At 45.0% G+C, this 19,239-nt stretch overlaps 2 protein-coding genes across 6 annotated transcripts; both read left to right on the top strand.

The window, feature by feature from the left end:
* The first annotated feature begins 108 nt into the window (after nucleotides 1-108).
* sel1l (SEL1L adaptor subunit of SYVN1 ubiquitin ligase) lies at nucleotides 109-9,563 on the top strand. Of its 2 annotated transcripts, none has more exons than XM_061754531.1 (21): nucleotides 109-544; nucleotides 664-692; nucleotides 1,624-1,807; nucleotides 2,335-2,502; nucleotides 2,749-2,854; nucleotides 3,040-3,202; nucleotides 3,652-3,705; nucleotides 4,325-4,384; nucleotides 4,465-4,546; nucleotides 4,617-4,771; nucleotides 5,025-5,081; nucleotides 5,167-5,235; nucleotides 5,340-5,417; nucleotides 5,711-5,773; nucleotides 5,854-5,941; nucleotides 6,028-6,176; nucleotides 6,962-7,127; nucleotides 7,533-7,607; nucleotides 7,676-7,848; nucleotides 7,922-8,050; nucleotides 8,773-9,563. In XM_061754531.1, exons 1-21 carry the CDS (start codon nucleotides 481-483, stop codon nucleotides 9,010-9,012), a joined length of 2,352 nt encoding a protein of 783 aa, XP_061610515.1. In that variant the 5' UTR covers nucleotides 109-480; the 3' UTR covers nucleotides 9,013-9,563. The 2 variants fall into 2 exon arrangements, with proteins under 2 accessions (XP_061610515.1, XP_061610514.1); XM_061754530.1 differs by having other exon boundaries at nucleotides 7,530-7,607.
* A 1,923-nt stretch (nucleotides 9,564-11,486) lies between these two features.
* si:dkey-177p2.18 (phospholipase B1, membrane-associated) lies at nucleotides 11,487-18,088 on the top strand. Of its 4 annotated transcripts, XM_061754848.1 has the most exons (16): nucleotides 11,487-11,654; nucleotides 11,742-11,806; nucleotides 13,619-13,709; nucleotides 13,780-13,838; nucleotides 13,949-14,016; nucleotides 14,624-14,667; nucleotides 14,748-14,868; nucleotides 14,961-15,012; nucleotides 15,148-15,228; nucleotides 15,412-15,477; nucleotides 15,888-15,979; nucleotides 16,058-16,139; nucleotides 16,389-16,490; nucleotides 16,570-16,665; nucleotides 16,757-16,828; nucleotides 17,743-18,088. In XM_061754848.1, exons 1-16 carry the CDS (start codon nucleotides 11,597-11,599, stop codon nucleotides 17,875-17,877), a joined length of 1,284 nt encoding a protein of 427 aa, XP_061610832.1. In that variant the 5' UTR covers nucleotides 11,487-11,596; the 3' UTR covers nucleotides 17,878-18,088. The 4 variants fall into 4 exon arrangements, with proteins under 4 accessions (XP_061610832.1, XP_061610830.1, XP_061610831.1 ...); XM_061754846.1 differs by having other exon boundaries at nucleotides 13,780-14,016; nucleotides 14,624-14,709; nucleotides 14,792-14,868; XM_061754847.1 differs by having other exon boundaries at nucleotides 13,780-14,016; nucleotides 14,624-14,709; nucleotides 14,792-14,868; nucleotides 16,757-16,882; nucleotides 17,743-17,844.
* The last annotated feature ends 1,151 nt before the right edge of the window (nucleotides 18,089-19,239 follow it).

Below are 19,239 nucleotides of genomic sequence, written 5' to 3'. Positions count from 1 at the left end.
TCTACCCGATTGGCTTATCAATCACTGGCCTGCGCTGATTGGCTACCATCTCACCAAGTGTGCAGTGATTGGTCGGAAATGTGACAACCGGAAGTTGTGACGTTGCGTTGATTGGTGGAATCGTGAGAGCCGGAAAAGCCAAGCACTAGTAAGCGCAGTGCTGGCGATTTAGCTCGTCGTTATTAAACGAACATGTTCGGAATGACGACGACGTCGTACGTTATAAACGATTTATAAACGGAGCTTTGTCGTACGTTGCTGCGTCTTTATAGGACTTGCACAGCGCTCAATGAGTTAGCCGGACGTCATTTGAGCCATAGTGAAGCATTCCGCTTAGCATCGTTAGCATCTTTGACAGCAACATTGATAGCACTTGTCGTCCATTACGAACAGACACCGAGTGGCTGCGTTGGCTTTGTTTTTTGCTGAATGTGCGGGGACGGCAGGGAGAGCGGTAGCAGCTCCAGCTAGCGGCTAGCTATGGCGAGAGCTTCGTTCGTCGGCACCTTTCTCCTCGTCGCCTTCGCCTGCGCAATCACAGCCGGTAAGTGTGCGAGAAAAAGACGCGTGCTTTTTTTTTTTTCGTCAGTTTTTCCGAGTAACTGCCGTGCTTGCGACACTGTGGGCTGCTGATATTTCATTTGACTTGTCGGTGTTTTCCAGACGACGGGAATGACAGACCAGAGCTGAAGGTACGTCGAAACGGCAAACGTTACGGCGTTACGTTACGACTTTAAACATTTGACCGATTCCTCCGAGTCCCTGTAAAGTGAAAATATATTGAGCACGTCTCATGTATTTGACACCACTGAGAAGTCTTGTTAGCAACCCTGACAAATTTGAATGTTTCCCCTAAATCGCCAAGTAAATAAAACGAGGCTTCCAAATCCTTAAAAAATTTGAATAATAATCAAGTCGTTCTCTCCGTTCTCGACTGCTGTGGGCGTGTACCCTGAATGCGCTGAAACCACACCCTGCTCAACTGCCAATCTAATAACCTGGAAAAATGGATGCTACTTCATCTAACATATTTTTTATGCCTACACACAACTACATAACTGGTGGCCTTTTCCACGCCGTGATAACGAGGCTCTCTAAGGCAGCCATGCCAATGAGAAGCATAGGTCCAGAGTCAAGATGTTAAAAAAATTCCCCCCTCCTTGCTCTTCCACATTCTTCTGCGTGATGTGTGTGCACTCTAAAGGGGCCACGCCAGTGCACTATCGAAGGTAACCTGTATTTTCGGGATGTAGGCGTAGCTAGCCAATAAAGGCGCTCAAGTTCTTAAAGCGTGGCAGGCGCCATCTTAGCCACGGCCGTAAAATCCGGACAACCAAAATGTTGAAAAACTATTTAATATTATAGCGCATCGCCACAACTGCGTACTACACGCAGTTCTCGGACGTTGCCCATATTTTCAGTAACTATTCTTGGAAGTTGTAGACTGTACTTAAAAAGACATCTCTGAATTCCCGTACAGGGTCTTGATGTCAGGGGGGTGCTTAAATTCGTCCGCATTACACGCATACAAATACATCCTGCATTACTTACAATATTACCATCACCCATGCCTGTCTCTTTGCTTGGCAAATTATGATAATTACCTTTCCTTGCCGTCTCCAGTCCTACCACGATCCCGAATCGGAAGAGGACGACGTCCGTTTGAACTCCAAAAGTGCGGCGCCCGCTTCTGCCGCTGCTGCTCGGAATGTGCCAGAAGAAGAGAAGCCACCGGGAGAGCTTCTGCCGGGAGAAGAGAAGGAGGACCTGCCGGAACATCATGTGCATGTGGACAAACCTAAAGAAGGCAAGGGTTAAAAAGAATATACTGGTTGCACTTGAGTGAGTTACAAAACATTATTTATGTTGTGTATTAGTGATGTGATGAAAGGAGGTTCATTGAAGTCACAAACGCCTCGTACCTCGGTACTAACTGGTTCAGATTTCTTTGAATCACACGCACGCATGAGTTCGGTCTGCTTTGCTGACTCGGGACAAAAGCAGCTGCTTTAGCGAGGTTGACACTCCCTTGAGAAACGACAAGCGCCGCGCACCTGTGCCTCATTCTTTCTCACCACAGACGGTTTGTCGGCGGGGTTTGCGTTCAAATTAGTTTCCGACATAGCAACAGTTCTGATTATTTGCTGCCATGTTATGAATACATCTGATTGGAGTTCCAAGGACGACACCGAGCAAGAACTTTTTCAGGAAATGGGGTTAATTGAGTGAAAGTGTGCCACAGTTGTTGATCCAAATGAAGTGGGAGTCGCTATGGAAGTGTGCTGTTTACTTTGTCGATTATTAACGGTTGCTGTGATGCGATGCCCCCTTCAGTTCCCGTGGTGAACGGCGGCACGGCCGACGGGGAGCCGTGCGTCTTCCCCTTCCTCTTCCAAGGCGACGAGTACTCGGACTGCACCACCAACGGCCGAGGGGACGGACGACTGTGGTGCGCCACCACCTACAACTACAACCACGACAAGAAGTGGGGCTTCTGCGAGAGTAAGTCGCAACGCCGACTCTGTGCAAGTGCGTGCAGGTGTGTGTTTGGGGTGTAGCTTTTGCGCGTGAATGTGTTTTTTTTTTTGGTGTGTGCGAAAAGTTCCAATTAAAATTTCCCCCAAGTGGTTGCCGGCATGAGGGAATTGTCCTCTGTGATGTTTGCTGCTGCGGTAGCGAGAGCGGTATGTTTTTTTTTGTTTTTTGTTTTTTTGGATGCGCGTCTCTGATGATGTGTGTTTCCCGTAGCCGAGCATCAGGCGCAGCTGAGACTGCAGGCGGAGGAGGCCGAGGACGAATACCAGACCTTCCTGCACATGCTCAATGGCACCACCAGGAGGAGCCAGAGGAAAGCGTGAGTGCCTCTCTCCTCCGCTTTGTGGTCATCTTGCTTCGAAAGTCACTTTTGAGCTCTGAAATCAGTTGGCTTCTCCAGATGATGAAACGGGCTGCTTTTTAGCTGCTGTGCTTTATTCCAGTGGCACCTCTTTTTCGTTGTTGTTTTATTTGCCCAAGTTGACTTCTACCCCGCTCGTCCAGGCTGTACGAAAAGTTGCTGAAGGTGGCCGAGGGAGGCCACCAGCGGGCCATGGAGAAGGTGGCGTACGCCATGTTGTTTGGAGACTACATGAGTCAGAACATCAGCCGGGCCAGGGACATGTTTGAGAAGCTCGCCGTGGAGGGCTCCCCCAAAGCACAGACGGTACTGCCAGGGTGCCTCTTTAACCTTTTCACTCAGCTTTTGTTATAGACTTGCGGTCCAGCAATAGACAAACAAGATGCACAACAGAAGCACCTGACCCCTTTTATTCGGTCCCTTAAGTTCGCACTCATAATGGACCCTCTAATATAGTTGGTGTTTTAATTTCTCCCCGCCAAGCAAGAAATAAAATAATCACATTGAATCCAATATCACCGTAAGCCTTCGTCAGTCTCCGCTGGCGGAGCTTGCCGTGCAGGACAAAGGGAGCAAGAGGAGCGCTACGAGGCGCTCTCGAGGCCACGCCATTTAAAGGAACACCACACAGAATTACACTTCATAAAACTTTTTATTATGCTTGAACGAATGAAACATTTAAGTCAAAGCAAAACTTGTTGTTCTGTGTCTCAATGATTGACTTCACATTGCTCTGCATGTTTATTTCCCCACAGGCGCTTGGATTTCTGTATGCTGCAGGACTCGGGGTGAACTCCAGTCAAGCCAAGGTGAGTGTGCATGTGTTTATTTAGTTACACTTTATTTAATATATTTTTTTAAAATTCATTGTGGTTGTACTAACACACTCACCACTATTGTTATTATAAATCCCTCTGTTTTGAATCCATCCATTCATTTTCTATAGATCTTATCCTGTTGGGTCATTTGGTATTTTAAAAAAAATAAAATTATTTATTTTATTTAGTTGAAATATATATCTTATATATTTCTTCGTTAGAATGTATTTTTATTTTAATTCCTTTAGTGTTCTTACTGCAGCCTTTATTTATTGGTACAATTATTTGTAATTTTATTTTTGAAATGATCATTTTGTAGTTATTTTTTATTTAAAATAAAAAAAAATTATTAGAGAAATTTAATAAATATTTTTGTATTTTTTTATTGTATTTTAATTGTATCCAATTTATTCATTGTTTCATTTTTTTAATTGTATTTTTTGGGGGGAATATAATAGTTTTTTCTTTTATATAGTTTGCAGACAATTTTCCATTTGTAAGGTATTTTATTTTCTGTAAACATATATGGATGTATTTTCATTTTGAAACAAGGTAGCTTAGTCGTTAGTGGACTATTCGTACATTTGAAGTGCCCCTTGTGTCGTTGCAGGCTTTGGTCTACTACACCTTTGGCGCCCTGGGCGGAAACCTGATCGCTCATATGATTCTGGTGAATTTTCCCAACTGTGACTGAAGCAAGAAGTGCATTAAAATCTAGCAAATGTATATTTCTGTTGTTTGCTATTTCAGGGCTACAGATACTGGGGCGGCGTGGGGGTTCCCCAAAGCTGCGAGTCTGCGCTGACGCACTACAAGCTGGTGGCCAATCAGGGTGAGGACGCGCCCCCGTCGTGGACTCTCATGCCGTCTTCAACCGGATCGTGACGCTTTTTCTCTCTTAGTGGCCAGCGACATGTCGCTGACGGGGGGCTCGGCCGTGCAGAAAATCCGACTGCTGGACGAGCTGGAGAACCCGGGATCCACCAGCGGCATGCTGGAGGAGGACCTGATCCAGTACTACCAGTTCCTTGCCGAGAAAGGGGACGTGCAAGCGCAGGTACAAATGGAAACTCTTCTAGCGTACCCTGACTTGAAACCCTAACTCTGATTTTTGAAACCTCAACGTCAAACCCTTATTAGAAACCTCATCTCAAAGTGCTAATTCGGGCTTGAAACTCTTAATTTGAGACCCTAACTCTGGTTTGAGCTGTAATTTCAAAGCCCGAGTCATGCTTGAAACCCTCATTTTAAACCCTACCTGAGACTTGAAAAGCCTACTTTGAGACCCTCACCCTCGTTGTCCCGGTCAGGTGGGACTGGGCCAGCTTCACCTGCACGGAGGACGTGGCGTAGAACAGAATCACCAGGTACCACCTCCCCAAGAGATCATCGTTTTCAAGTACTTCCTCATATTCCATCATTCTGAATCATCTGACGCTTCGTGTCCAACAGAGGGCGTATGACTATTTCAACCAGGCCGCCGATGCAGGAAATACACATGCCATGGCTTTTCTGGGCAAGGTAAGTGAATTACTGCCACCCACTGGACTGGTGTGGAACTACTACCTCCGGTGCTACCTTTTCTATTGATTGGGATTTTTTTTCTTTTTCTTTTTGTCTCTTAGATGTACAGTGAAGGCAGCGAGTTCCTGCCTCAGAACAACGAGACGGCCCTGAAATACTTTAAGAAGGCTTCAGACCTGGTCAGCCATTTGACTTTGCAAACCCTAACCCCGACTTGAGAACAAATCTATTAACTCTCTTGAGCGCTCAACTGTCTTGAGAAGTTTTGTAAGACTCCGCCTCTTCCCTCACTGCGGGAGCCGTGCGGCATCGTGTCGCCTCAAGATTGAAACTTTCAACTTGAATGATGCTGCGTTTAAGGGCATTTTTTTTGTTTAGTTTAATTTCCTGAAACGTAGCGATACTGGACACGTGTGGGTTCTGCCCGACAGCGACGATATGTCGACTTTATTTTTTTTACCGTCCCACACAGGGAAACCCAGTGGGCCAGAGCGGCCTCGGGATGGCGTACTTGTATGGGAGAGGCGTCTCCGTGGTAAATGGCGTTATATACCCTGATGAATACAAGCGCACAATCCAATGAGAGCCTAGACACGAGCCGTACGTGCGTTTCAGAACTACGAGCTGGCGCTGAAGTACTTCCAGAAGGCAGCCGAGCAGGGCTGGGTGGACGGGCAGCTGCAGCTGGGCACCATGTACTACAGTGAGTCACGGCGCCTCTTGTTTTCTATTTGGTTATGCGTCTGTCAAGCACAGGCTTCTGAGGCCTTCCGTATGTGTGCGCTCCAGATGGCATGGGCGTGAAGCGCGACTACAAGCAGGCGCTGAAGTTCTTCAACCTGGCCTCGCAGGCGGGCCACATCCTGGCCTTCTACAACCTGGCGCAGATGCACGCCACCGGCACCGGCGTCATGCGCTCGTGTCACACGGCCGTGGAGGTGAGGCGCAAAGCTGACGACGCATTTGCTTCCATCATTAGAAAACGCTTTACACTCGTATGCTTTTAGGAAAAAAAAAAAAAAAAGGTACATCTCTTCACAGCATTTTAAGATGGAATAACTTGAAATATTACAACAAAATAAGGCTAAAGCAATTTCCTTAGGCATTTTAATCCAAATTCAGCCATTCTTCACTAAGAAGTTCTCAATGTTAACAAAATTGGGCAAAATATTTGTTGCCTTTGTGCTAACTGGTTAAATTATAAAGGAATAAAACAATGCTCTACGTAAAGTTGCAATTTTATTTAATTTAAAAATGTTTATTTCATTATTTAACTAATTATGTTTACTTAAATTTGAATTTAGATTAGTTATTTCATTTTTATTTCATTAAATATACTTAAAATTTAATAAAATGTACTTTCATTTGAATTAAAAATTACTTGGAATATAATGAACTTGAATTTAATGTAATTGAATTTGATTTAATGTTCTTGACACATTTGCCTTTTGAATTCTGAGATTGGATTTTTTGTTGTCATTTAATTGTAATTTTATTGCAATTTATTATCCAGACTCACCCCAAAATTCAAGGTTTCCTATTAGTGCAATTATTATATTTTGTAAATACTTTATGATCCCGTCTCAAGTTGAAATTCAGTGTACACTTTGCTTTATGTATTTTACAAGTCTGCTTGCTAAGGAACAAAGTGGCGATGAAACCAGCCCTGTGAAAGGGCGCCCTTCCGCGTGATTGTGCATGTTTTTTTTTTTTTTGTACACAGCTGTTCAAGAACATGTGCGAGCGCGGCCGCTGGTCCGAGCGTCTGCTGAGTGCGTACGGCAGCTTCAAGGAGGGCGACGGCGACGCAGCGCTGGTGCAGTACCTGCTGCTGTCCGAGCAGGGCTACGAGGTGGCCCAGAGCAACGTGGCCTTCATTCTGGACCAGAGTAGGAGGACGACGTGTCATTTGTTCTTTCCATTTTCAAATGAAAAAGTTGTTAAACCTAACCCTGGAGATTTGGTAAAGAATTGTTAGCTTGTTAGGAGCTCCGATATGTCAATCGAGACGCATGCACACAGTTCCTCACGTATCATTGCACAATGATTTGAAAGGGGAAAGAAAATAACGATGCTGTTGAAAGGGATTTTGTATTTTCCATGTGAGCACGAACAAGTTGCAAACAAACAAAATAATTGTCATGTTTGCCTCCTTAAATACTCATTTTTGTATTTTCCACCGCTAATTGAAAATGGACAACGCTAGCGAATGATGCACAGATTACGCTGGCACCGCACCGCGTTCAGTCGTTGCCACTCTTTTTGAGACCGCCCTTTTTTCCCCCTCCCAGCAGAGGGCGCCAAGGTCTTCAACGAGAACGAGACGTATCCTCGGGCTCTGCTTCACTGGACTAGAGCCGCCGCTCAAGGTGTGGTCACGTATCCCGTCCCATATATCCCATCAGGCATTGTAATCACACTTCAGCTCTCCTACCAGGTTACACAGTAGCCAGGATCAAACTGGGCGACTACCACTTTTACGGCTTCGGCACCGATGTGGACTACGAGACGGCCATCATCCACTACCGGCTGGCTTCGGAGCAGCAGAACAGCGCTCAGGCCATGTTCAACCTGGGTTACATGCACGAGAAGGGACTGGGAATCAAACAGGTACGTGTGCGTTGTCGTACGACGTCGACATTGGCAACAAGGCGCAGAGGATGACATCGCTGGTCTCGCACAGGACATCCACCTGGCCAAGCGCTTCTACGACATGGCGGCAGAAGCCAGTCCTGATGCCCAGGTGCCGGTCTTCCTGGCTCTGTGCAAGCTCGGCCTGGTCTATGCCCTGCAGTACATGCAGGACCTCAATGTGAGTACTCATTGTGCACCTTGTCACTCTGTTTTCTCAGTAAGATCCCACATAGAATTTAAGCTAGTCTGTCAACCGCTTTCCACCAAGCAGAAGAGTTTAAGCTGAAGTACAGGCCCTCCTTGGTTAACGACGGTCCCGGCATGAGGTTTTAAGGGGGCGAGCGGTGCAAAGTTAACTAGTTTGTGCCATAGCATAAGCAAATCCAAAATATGGCAGATATTTGAAATTAATATAAATTATTGGACAAAAACATAAAAGCATTTTGGGGGGGAAATACCATATACTAGGTCTATGGCAATGGAAGGAAATAGATGAAAAATGCCCAAATATTAAGAAGAAAAAAAAAAGGAAAAATACTAGTAATCCTAAAACACTCTGTAAAAATATTCGGGGGAAAATATGAAAGTACTAGTGGTGAATATCGAATAACAGCGAGCTCACTCAACACTCATTCTCCCCTTTTAAAGCCAAACTCATTGAAAGTCACAGATACTACTGCATAATGTGAGGATGGCGACTCCAAGTGGACAAAAATAAGACCTGCACCTAACACGTTATTGTGTTTAACAATGGAAAAAAACATTTTTAATACGATTATTCCAATCATGATTGGCACAATTGGTCGAATATTCGATTCTAAAAATATTCCATAGCAGCAGCCGTCCATGTGTCAAGACTGTGCTAACCAGTATAACGTGATTTGTGTCCTGTGTCGTCAGCTGAGGGAGCTGGTCTCTCAGGTGGACCTGGACCAGGTCCTGGGCCCCGAGTGGGACCTCTACCTCATGACGGTCATCGCCCTGCTACTCGGCACCGTCATCGCCTACCGTCAGCGCCAGCACCAGATCATGATGCCGCCGCCTCCCCCCGCTCCACCCCCGGCCCCGGCCCCGGCCGCCGCCGCCGAAACCCCGCAGGAGCAACCGCAAGCCCCAGCCGAGGAAGAGGAGCAGCAATGAGAACAGGAGGAATCGGACGAGCGCTCTCTGGACCGAGTAGCTCGGGCCTGCTGGCTCGACGCGACCGCGCTCGGGCTCGCTTTGGAAGACTCAAAATGGCTGCCGGTCTGTGCAGTTTCTTCATTGGAGAACACAGATGTGGGACTCCTGCGACTCGGGAGAGAAAGACGCTCTGGACTCCAAATGATCAAAGAAAATAATAACACTCTTCTATTTTCAAATTCATTGGGAAGAAAGGTTTTTCCATGGTTTCCCCCCCCCCTCTCCCCCATTTTCAGACACATTTTTCAATAGACATTAAGTAGTTCCAGAAAGTGTAATGCTAAACAAACCTTAATTTATGCAACAGCTGGACTGAGATATTCCAGATTTTTTTTTTTGCCTCATTATTTGACTTTAATTGCTCATATTGTTTGTTGATTTTTTTTATTATTTGCTTTCCGTACCACTGGAACCGTCAAGAAACTTGTTCAACCAAAACAAATTTCACGTTGTTTTTTTTTTCTTTCCACATGCATGACATCGTCACATTAAAAAAAAAATGCAAATGAGCAGTGGTCATTTTTAACGTCTTTGTTAAGTTTATAAATAATAAAAATTAGGTGAATATTAAAGATTAATGGTATGAATTATTTTTCCTTTAAAATCACGCTTAAGGTCCTGGAAGAGGATAGAATAAATTCTTGTCTTTATTTACAGTTGCAACCCAAAAAATTAGAATGTTGTGGAAAGCTTAATTCATTTCACTAATTAGTGAGCAAAGCAAATGTATTTATATAGCGTATTTAATACACAAGGTAAAGGTAAAAAACAGCTTCTAAACATTTAAAACGAGAAAAAAAATACACTTAAAACCGCGTGCAGTGCAAGAAATATAATTTAAAAGTGGAAATGCTCTAAAACGCATGGGGAAAAAAGAAGAGTTTTTAACCTGGACTTCAAAACATGCACACTTGGCCTGACGTCACTTCTGTTGGCAACTTATTCCATTTGTGTGCAGCATAATAGCTAAATGCTGCTTTACCATGTTTGCTTTGGGCTCTGTGCTCCACTATTTGACCTGAGTCTGTCGATCTCAGAGCCCTACTGGGTTTATATCCCATTAGCATTTCATTCATGTATTCAAGACCTAAACCATCCATCCATCCATTTTCTGAGCTGCTTCTCCTCACTAGGGTCGCGGGCGTGCTGGAGCCTATCCCAGCTGTCATCGGGCAGGAGGCGGGGTACACCCTGAACTGGTTGCCAGCCAATCGCAGCAAGACCTAAACCGTTTAGTGATTTATAGACCAGTAGCAGAACTTTAAAATATATTCTAAAGCTCACTGGAAGCCAGTGTAAAGACTTTAGAATTAGAAATGCTCTGACCTCTTTGTTCTGGTCAGAACCCGAGCCGCAGCATTCTGAATGAGCTGCAGCTGTTTAATGCTCTTTTTAGAGAGTCCAGTCAGAAGACCATTACAATAGTCAAGTCTACTTGAGATAAAAGCAATTTAACTGTAGTCATCTGGAGACACTGCTTGATATAACTGTGTGTCATGTGCATAGCTATGATAGTCAAAATTAAAGTTTGGAAGAATTTGACCCAAGGGTAGCATATACAGGCTGAACAGGAGGGGTCCAAGAACTGACCCTTGAGGGACCCCATAGGTCATTGCCATTCGATGAGATTGAACACTTCCAATGATTACGAAATAACTCCTTTCCTCCAGGTAGGACCTGATCCATTTAAGGACTGTTCCATTTAGTCCTACCCACTTTTCCAACCTGTTCAGCAGTCTATTATGATCGACTGTATCAAAAGCCGCACTGAGGTCCAACAAGACCAGACACCTTTCATGAGTCAGTAGTCAACCTTATATCATTTAGCACTTTGATAAGAGCAGATTCTGTACTCTGATGGGTTCTGAACCCTGATTTGAAATTTGTCAAAAAGTCAATTTAAGTTCAAGAAATTGCCGAGTTGATTAAAAATAACTTTCTCACCAATCTTGGCTATGAAAGGGAGATTTGAGATGAATCTATAGCTTGCTAACATGGTAGCGTCCAGTGTTCTATTTTTTAGCAAAGGCTTAATGGCAGCTACTTTAAGAGCTGTAGGAAACTCGCCTGACTGAAGTGAGCAATTGATTATTTTAGTAAGTCAAAGTGAAACGCATTTTGTAAATTTAGTACACGCAGTGAAATATTTCATGATTTTTTTTCTCAATTCTGATTACAGCTAAATGCAAAAGTTCACCATCTAAAAAAAAAAAAAATGTCATTATATGCTCAAATAATAGTCCATAAAACTGAAAAAAAAGCAATAAATAATTCCAACCATAATAAAAATCTTCTGAATTATTAGCATTTTTTTTTCACTTCAATTTAAAGGATTAGTTTTAACGTACTTGGAAGTTGTAAAACAATGTTGTTGTTTTAAAAAACAAACAAACCAAAAAAGCCCTCCGCATTGGACCGGACCGTCTGTCAGTCATCCCTTGTGGGTGGTGCCGTGGCGCTAAAGTGCTGAAAGTGCTAAAGTGACTGGCTGCAGAGGTGCCCCACTGACTGACTTGCCCCGTTGCACACCACCACTACTACTATGGGGTGGCTTTGCGTCGCCGTGGCAACGTGTGTGCTGGTGTCACGCTGTGTCAAAGGTAAAGTGCTGGAACCCTGTGTGTTGTTGTTTTGCAGCGCCAACCATATTTTTTAAGTTGGCAGTTTGCTCATCTTTTATTTTTAAGGTGACAACTGGTGGCGGAAATATGAAGAGGGAATACGGCACTACAGCAAGGAGGCCCTCAATAAGGTATTGTTTTATTTTTTAAAATGTGTATTTTGGGCATGAGCACAACGGTGTGAGGATCCCTGGTAAGAGTGCTTTGTTTGCCACAATTGTGTTTTGTGGAAGGCTTTTAACCTTGTTATGGGTCAAATTGCTTAAATTGCTTAAAGGTCTTGAATAATTGTAAAAGAATTTAAAAAATATGTAAAACCTAATACAACTTGTAGAAATCATACAAAATCCAAAGCAATATTTCTCATTAGGAAATGTAAATCCAATTCACTAATAATGACAAAAAATTATTTTATAGAGACTAACTGCAGCTAAGTATATGTAAATAAAAATAAATGACTAATGTGGATGAATGGAACATTTAACAACGCTCAGACTTTTACTGAAGGCTTGATGGCGTATACAGCATGGCGGGAAGAGAAGAAGAAAGCCACGTTCGGAGTTCTATCTTGAGTTCTATAGTGTTTCTCATATTCATTAAACAGCTGGCGCGCTTAACTCTATTTTCTGTCGTCTAGTGTAAAGTGTTCAACAGACTGCAAGGAGTATTCTCAGTGCAAGCTTTGAATAAAAAGTCAAGGCAATAACAAGCCTCCCGGTTTGCTCGGCAACACGAGTTGGGGCAACATTGGTGTAACATTCTGTCAAAAGTCAAGCTTCTGAAATAAAAGCGTCCCAGTATAATAACAGTTTCGCCACATTTTCTTTGGCTCTATGGTGGCTTATTTCGCAGTCGCACTCAAACTATTTTGTGCTTCTTTATTGAGTGTGATTGTTAAGTAAGCCATCATGTGGCCCCCCCACCCCAAAAAAAAAGCGTGCTGAAACGGTTATGTAGTATTATATTATTTTTATAATTGTTATAGGCGGCACGGTGGCCGACTGGTTAAAGCGTCAGCCTCACAGTTCTGAGGTGCGGGGTTCAATCCCCGTCCCCGCCTGTGTGGAGTTTGCATGTTCTCCCCGTGCCTGCGTGGGTTTTCTCCGGGCACTCCGGTTTCCTCCCACATCCCAAAAACATGCATGAATTGGAGACTCTAAATTGCCCGTAGGTGTGACTGTGAGTGCGACTGGTTGTTTGTTTATATGTGCCCTGCGATTGGCTGGCAACCAGTTCAGGGTGTACCCCGCCTCCTGCCCGATGACAGCTGGGATAGGCTCCGGCACGCCCGCGACCCTAGTGAGGAGAAGCGGCTCAGAAAATGGATGGATGGATGGATGGATAATTGTTATATATGATTATATATCATATTGCATGCTTTTATTTTGACGGTTTGACTTTTGACAGGATATGTTACGCCAATGTTAACTGAGAGTTGCAGAGAAGTTCGGGCATGTTATTTCTTTGAGTAATAAAAAGTTATGAATCTGTTCATCTGTTGAACACTTTTACACACAATTTCCGAAATGCTTCGGATAAACATGCATCGATTAGAAAAATTAGAAATGGTGAATCCGCTGTGCTGAACCAGGAATATACAAGGGTCCACTTTATAGAGTGCTACTTTCTTTAATTAGGATTAATTGCATTTCCATTCATTTCAGGGGGGAATGATGACTTGAGTGTTTTGCATAATGGTCACGGAACGAATTAAACTCGTCTCTCACAGCGCCACTCGATCTCCAATTTTGCTTGCTATGACTAACTTTGGCCTTCGGGGAGCGCTAGTTCCCATCCAAATGATCTCACGGCACCAAACCACATGGAGTCATACCTCATATTAAAGGCCTGGATGAGAGCTTTTCAGGTCTTGAGTTGTTATTGTCGTCATGTCACACAAGATCACACAATGACGCGGAAACAATTACTGCGTCTCTCTTCAGGAGATCCCAGAGAAAACTCGTCCAGTTGGCTTCAAGCATCCAGCCTTCAAGTGTCCTGATATGAAGCCCTCACCTTCTGCCCCTTCCTCAGGTCTGTCACTGGCAGTCACACACACACACACATTGGCTGTTCTTCCTCTCATGTTCATCTTCCCTCGTAGTGGAGTTGGTGAAGGCTGGCGATATCAAAGTTGTTGCCGCCCTGGGTGATTCTCTCACAGTAGGTGCCGCTTTGGACCAGTTCCTGTTTGTTGTGCACTCACTGGACTTTTCGTTAGGTGCACCTGCATGTTTTGTGTGTGTGCGTGTGCGTGCGTCCGCTTCGTGCAGACGGCCATCGGCGCCAACGCCACCACCGTCCTGGGCATTCCCATCGAGTTCCGCCACGTTTCCTGGAGGTGAGGCATGATCGTGTCACTCGAATGAATGCACACCTTGACAAAAATGTACAGTAATAACATAATTCAATAGAAATCAACAGTTTTTGCCACACTTTGTATCAATGAAATGGCCATCGTGCTGCTCCTTCTGGTGTGCCCGCCTTGGCCACCTGGGGGCGGTATAAGATAGACAGAAATACTGTTTGTGGAAACATCCTGGCTTCTCTCAGCCCGTCAGTACGGCACTAATATTAGCTGTTCTTCGCAGAGGATAAAGAATTTATGACGGTGTGAGTACTGTTGTGTGTTTACATGTTGCTGCGCAGTTTGTGTTCAAATATTCACACGGCAACATGTTAGCCCATGCCCGTGGCGTTTCCCACCACTCGATGTGTATTATAATATTCTTTATTGTCGCCAAATGACAATCACAGTCAACATTAAAAGGAGCCAGCATATTTTCTTTAAATGGATATAATTGTCTTTTATTTGTTCAAATGCACTTTTTTTTTTTACACAGGTTATTTGTGTACTTTAAAAGTATTTCCCCACAAATGGCTGAGGTGTCTTGAAATTATTAAGTGTCCAGCGAGTGATGAAAATGTCTGTTAATGTCGTCTGGTAGCATCGGCGGGTTCGGCTCGTATGAGGACGTCATTACTTTGCCCAGTAGGTTTCTTCGGTCACCGCCGGCTGGTGTCTCGCCGCCTCGTAAGCGCTCACTTCCTGTACGCGTGCGTGTGTGTCAGACATCATCAAACTTTTCAATCCCAACCTGTTGGGCGCCGCCCAGGGGAAGACGCTTCACGGCATGGAGGCCCACCTGGGGCAAACGGGCCTCAACCTGGCCGTGACGGGACAAAACACCTTGTATGAGCCGTCCTCTTCCCCAACGTTGACACTGTTACTGTTTCCATGGAAACTCACTACACACTCATTTATTCATTTTTCTTTTTTGCCAGCAATCTTCCCGGCCAGACGCGACATCTGATTGACACCCTCAGAGTTTATGAGGTACGAAACAATGGACTTCAGAGTAAAACTGGATACGGTGGTCAAAAGTATTGGGCCACCACAAGGACCAAACAATTTGGATGTTCTGAAAAGTATTGGGACTTGCTATTGTGCGACGCGCTTTCCTTCCGCCAGGGTTTGAACTTCGAGAAGGACTGGAAGCTTCTGACCATTCTCATGGGCATGAACGACATCTGCGACTATTGCAAAGACAAGGTGTGCGCGTATATGTGTGTGTGTGTGTGTGTGTGCGCGTGTCTCTCTCTCTAATTGTATCATTCTGTCCATCTTTGACTGTATTTGATCTCGCTAATCTAATCATCCAAAATGATCAATGTAATTATTCCCTCCGAGTCGTTCGTTGATTTGTGCCGAGTCTCCTTTTGTTTTTCCCGACAGGCTCTCTTCTCCGCCGAGAACTTCGTTCACTACATGACGGTCTCCTTGGAAATGCTCATGAACGAGGTCAATGAAAGATCAATGGCTTATTGTTTTGGTTTGCCGCTGGTATTTGAACCCTCGCGGTTCCATGCTGCCCATTTACGTCCTCCCGTTTTGCCTCGTTTGTTAGCATTAAGCTAAGCGGACTTTCCTGAGGCAAAGCTATGCTCCGTATGTCATTCTCATTGTTAGATGTTTAGTTTGACAGTAACCATCCACCGGGAGCGGCACTAAACGGGTTCGAGCCCGTTTGTTGAAGCATTCTTCTCGATTGACCAAACTGCTGCTTTTACAGCAAACGGAAACTTGACGGGTTCCGAAATAAAAGCGGATGATTTTATTCGAAAGGCAAGAAGCGATGTCGGTTGAAAGAATTATGCAGTCAACGAAGCAAAAGGCGTGAGGAACGTTAAAGGGTCTTCACGGCTCCCCAGGTCCCCCGCATGATCGTTAACGTGGTGCAGATCCTTCCCATGCAGACGCTGAGGGAGGTGCACAAGCCCACGCCGGGCTGCCTTCTCCAGCGGTGAGCTGCGTCGCAAAACAGCACAAATGCAATCCGACGACGTGGCTTTCTCCTCAACCAGACTTGAATGTACTTCAGCTCCTTCTGCTCGTGTCTGATCGAACCCGTGAGTCGTTCTGCTGAGCTGCGTGAGCTGGTGGAAATCAATCTGGAATTTCAGGTACAACCGCAACCAACGCTCTAAGAAAGACTCTTCCACGCTATACTGTTCATTGTGCTAGTCTGCCACCAGGCGTCGCTGTTTTGAAGTGAATTTCATTTCTTTAGACGAAGAAATGGCCGAAATGACCGCAATAAGACCGCTTGAAACCAAAATGGCAGACTTCCTGTGTATTTCCGGGCAAGCCTACCAAACCTTGCGTCGCTAAGTGAAACCGACCGTCGCTTGTGGCTCGCGTTCCTTCCACAGAGAAGATTGGAGGCGTTGCTACTTGCCGATCGCTTCTTCAGGGACGACTTTGCGGTGGTGCTGCAGCCGTTCTTGAAGCGAGCCGACCCTCCTCGCCTCCCCGTAATCCACGACGACGGCGGCGACGCCACGACACCGCGTTTCTCCTCTCTCATTGGCTATGTGTCGTCTCTCCGAGCAGAGCGGCAAGATCGACATGAGCTACTTCACTCATGACTGCTTCCACTTCACCATCAAAGGCCACGAGGAGCTGGCCAAGGGCCTGTGGAACAACATGGTCAACTGCGACTATTCATTTGCTTTACTATTCACATTTTTTTTTTTTTGTTAAAAGAAAGAAAAGCATCACTCTATTTCTGTGTGCACAGTTTCAGCCTGAGGGAGGAAAGACGGTGGTGGGCAGTTTTTCAGACCCCATCGCTCTCGTCTGTCCACCCACGGTGAGCTTCGGGGCATCGGATTTGGAGCAAAATCGTGACGAATAGCGCTTTGCCGTACGTAGGCGGAGTGAAGGAATTCGGGTACATTTTGCGAAAAACGCACCCGCGCCTCATGGAGCTACTGCCACTAACAACTTCAGATATCTTGCGAGGGGGCACTCGTTGAACATCGTAGGCTTAAACCTCCAGCATCTTGTGTCAAATGTACTCCGAAGCCGCTTTAGAGCGCCTCGTCGTCAGCAGTAAATGTGAGCCCGGAGTGGGGCGCGGCGCCAGCGTCATCGGCGGACACGCCCCCGGCACTCGAGGGCAGAGACGAGCTTGAGTTTTCATGATTTCGAAGACTTATTTCCACTTTAAACGACATTAGCAAAGGGGCAGCTTCTTTAACCTATCAGATTCCAGTTCGTCCTCAATGACGTCAGCATTTGTTTTGACTAGCAAAACTGGTCCGTAGCGATCTGCGCAGTAATTGTTACATTCAATAATTAGTATGAGGGATTACCTTTGCTTTGTTTTTAGATGAATGTTGATTGAGTGCCCTGTTATATTTCCTTTTTGGATAGTATTTCTGTTTTTTGTGTTTTGGTTTCGAGGAGGCTTTCGCCTGGTCAGTGGCCACTAAAGGCCCGGCTAGCGAACGCACGGCCCGCCGCTTGTGCTTCCTTTGACGAAGACGAGTTGAAAATGAGAGAATTCTGAAAATCGGAGTATCTTGTGTCCGATATGGTTCAAACTCAATTGGCTTCTAGTGCCGACGTCGAGATGAAACAAATGTTTCCCGTCCTATCAGATGGACTGAAATCAAACCAGTGATCATCGTGATCAGCCGGCGCGGTGCGTTCACGCTAGCTCCGAGAAGAGAGCGTTCGCCGATTTGACGGAGAGTTTTTTTGTGTGTGTGTGTGTCGCAGGAGCACCCGTACATCTTCACCCGGCCCCCCTCGGCCAGGTCCGCTCAACGTTCCGGCCCCCGCGCTCCGTCAGCGGCGGTCGTCTACTCCCTGCTGTCGGTCCACGCGGCGTTCGGGGGTCGCGCTTTTTTGTAGGACTCTTTCCGAGCAGGTGGTGACAACTTCATTGAAAGGAAGTGTTTTCACACTATTACGGAAAAAGACAAGAGGAAGCCTCATTGTATGATATTGAAGGACGAGGACCTTTTTGTTCTCGAATGGCTCTTCATATTTTTTTAACGCTACCTTTGAATGTTTTTCAATTTTGTCTTGTAATGCGTCTGTGAAAACAAATAAATTGTATTTATAAAGCTCTATTATCCTGACTCATGTTGGTTTTAAATGAACACTTTTTACAGGAACAAAAAAAAAAAAAAAAAAAAAAAAAACTCCAACAACACTAACAACAATTTTTATTACCACTCTGGTCTTTATTTTTGTTATAAATTAGAACAATGATTATGATTGTGAGGACAAGGATGTTTTTATTATTTATAGTAAGTTATTCATAGCAGTTTTTTCATAATAATTTGCAAACATGATAATATATTATAACAAATATGAATATAACTGGTTAGCGCGTCTGCCTCACAGTTCTGAGGACCGGGGTTCGAATCCCGGCCCTGCCTGTGTGGCGTTGGCGCTGTTCCCCCCGTGCCCGCGTGCCTTTCATGCGTGCGAGGTTAAATTGCCCGTAGGTGTGAATGTGAGTGCCAGTGGTTGTTGGTTGCCTGGGCAGCCCCGCCCCTTCCTTTGTGGTGAGCCAATCAGACGCTAGCCTGCCCTCACCTTTCATCTGGCTGAGTCCATCTCCCATCTTTCAATGTCTTCAATTTCTTCTCGTTTCTCATCCCGCCGCGCTACTTCCACGTCTTCTCCCCCTGCCACTTTTTCGGCGAAAGTGAATTATTGATGATCTCCATCTCGCCTTGAGCTCTGTTTTCCTCCCGTTCTTTTCTTGGCCTTTCCATGACACTCCCACCACAACAGAATGTAACCGCTTGTCTCTGCACGTCCCTCGAAATTAAATATGTGCGCTTTTGCGACGGAGAATCGGTTTCAAGGGGCTTTTTACGAGCTCCCCGCTTCCCAGAGCCGACGGGGCGCCTTCCCCTGTCCCCGCCGCTGCTTTGAAAAGTCACTTTCGAGTTTTCAAGAACACCAACAGCATATTTTGCCATTGGCTTTTTTTTTTTTTTTTTTTTTAAAGGAAAAATAGCACTCTATGGTATTGTACTTGATTTAAAAAACAAAAACAAAACAAAAAACATACAGTCATAACATGTCCTAATAAAATGTGAAGAATTAAACAATATCTGCATCATGCTTATTCAAATGGAGTTGATGCCAGTTTTGTTAGCCCTTCAATTTGCATTGTGCGTTAGCATTGAGCTCGCAGACTTCCGTAAGACAAAGTCAATACTCAGCACGTATTCTCTTTATGTTGAGTTTGAAAGT

The sequence above is a fragment of the Phyllopteryx taeniolatus genome, chromosome 18 (genome assembly GCF_024500385.1).
Source record: "Phyllopteryx taeniolatus isolate TA_2022b chromosome 18, UOR_Ptae_1.2, whole genome shotgun sequence".
In the NCBI taxonomy this organism is placed as follows: Eukaryota; Metazoa; Chordata; class Actinopteri; order Syngnathiformes; family Syngnathidae; genus Phyllopteryx; species Phyllopteryx taeniolatus.
Note: the sequence above shows the minus strand (reverse complement) of the source record. Positions and strands in the feature narration are given on the sequence as shown.

Coding starts and splice junctions, on each gene's coding strand:
- si:dkey-177p2.18 (XM_061754846.1), top strand. CDS start 11,597: ATGGGGTGGCTTTGCGTCGCCGTGGCAACGTGTGTGCTGGTGTCACGC. Junction 14,017..14,623: donor TTCCGCCACGTTTCCTGGAG/GTGAGGCATGAT, acceptor GTCGTCTGGTAG/CATCGGCGGGTTCGGCTCGT. Junction 14,710..14,791: donor GGCTGGTGTCTCGCCGCCTC/GTAAGCGCTCAC, acceptor GGCGCCGCCCAG/GGGAAGACGCTTCACGGCAT.
- sel1l (XM_061754530.1), top strand. CDS start 481: ATGGCGAGAGCTTCGTTCGTCGGCACCTTTCTCCTCGTCGCCTTCGCC. Junction 3,203..3,651: donor GCTCCCCCAAAGCACAGACG/GTACTGCCAGGG, acceptor ATTTCCCCACAG/GCGCTTGGATTTCTGTATGC. Junction 5,418..5,710: donor TTAAGAAGGCTTCAGACCTG/GTCAGCCATTTG, acceptor CGTCCCACACAG/GGAAACCCAGTGGGCCAGAG.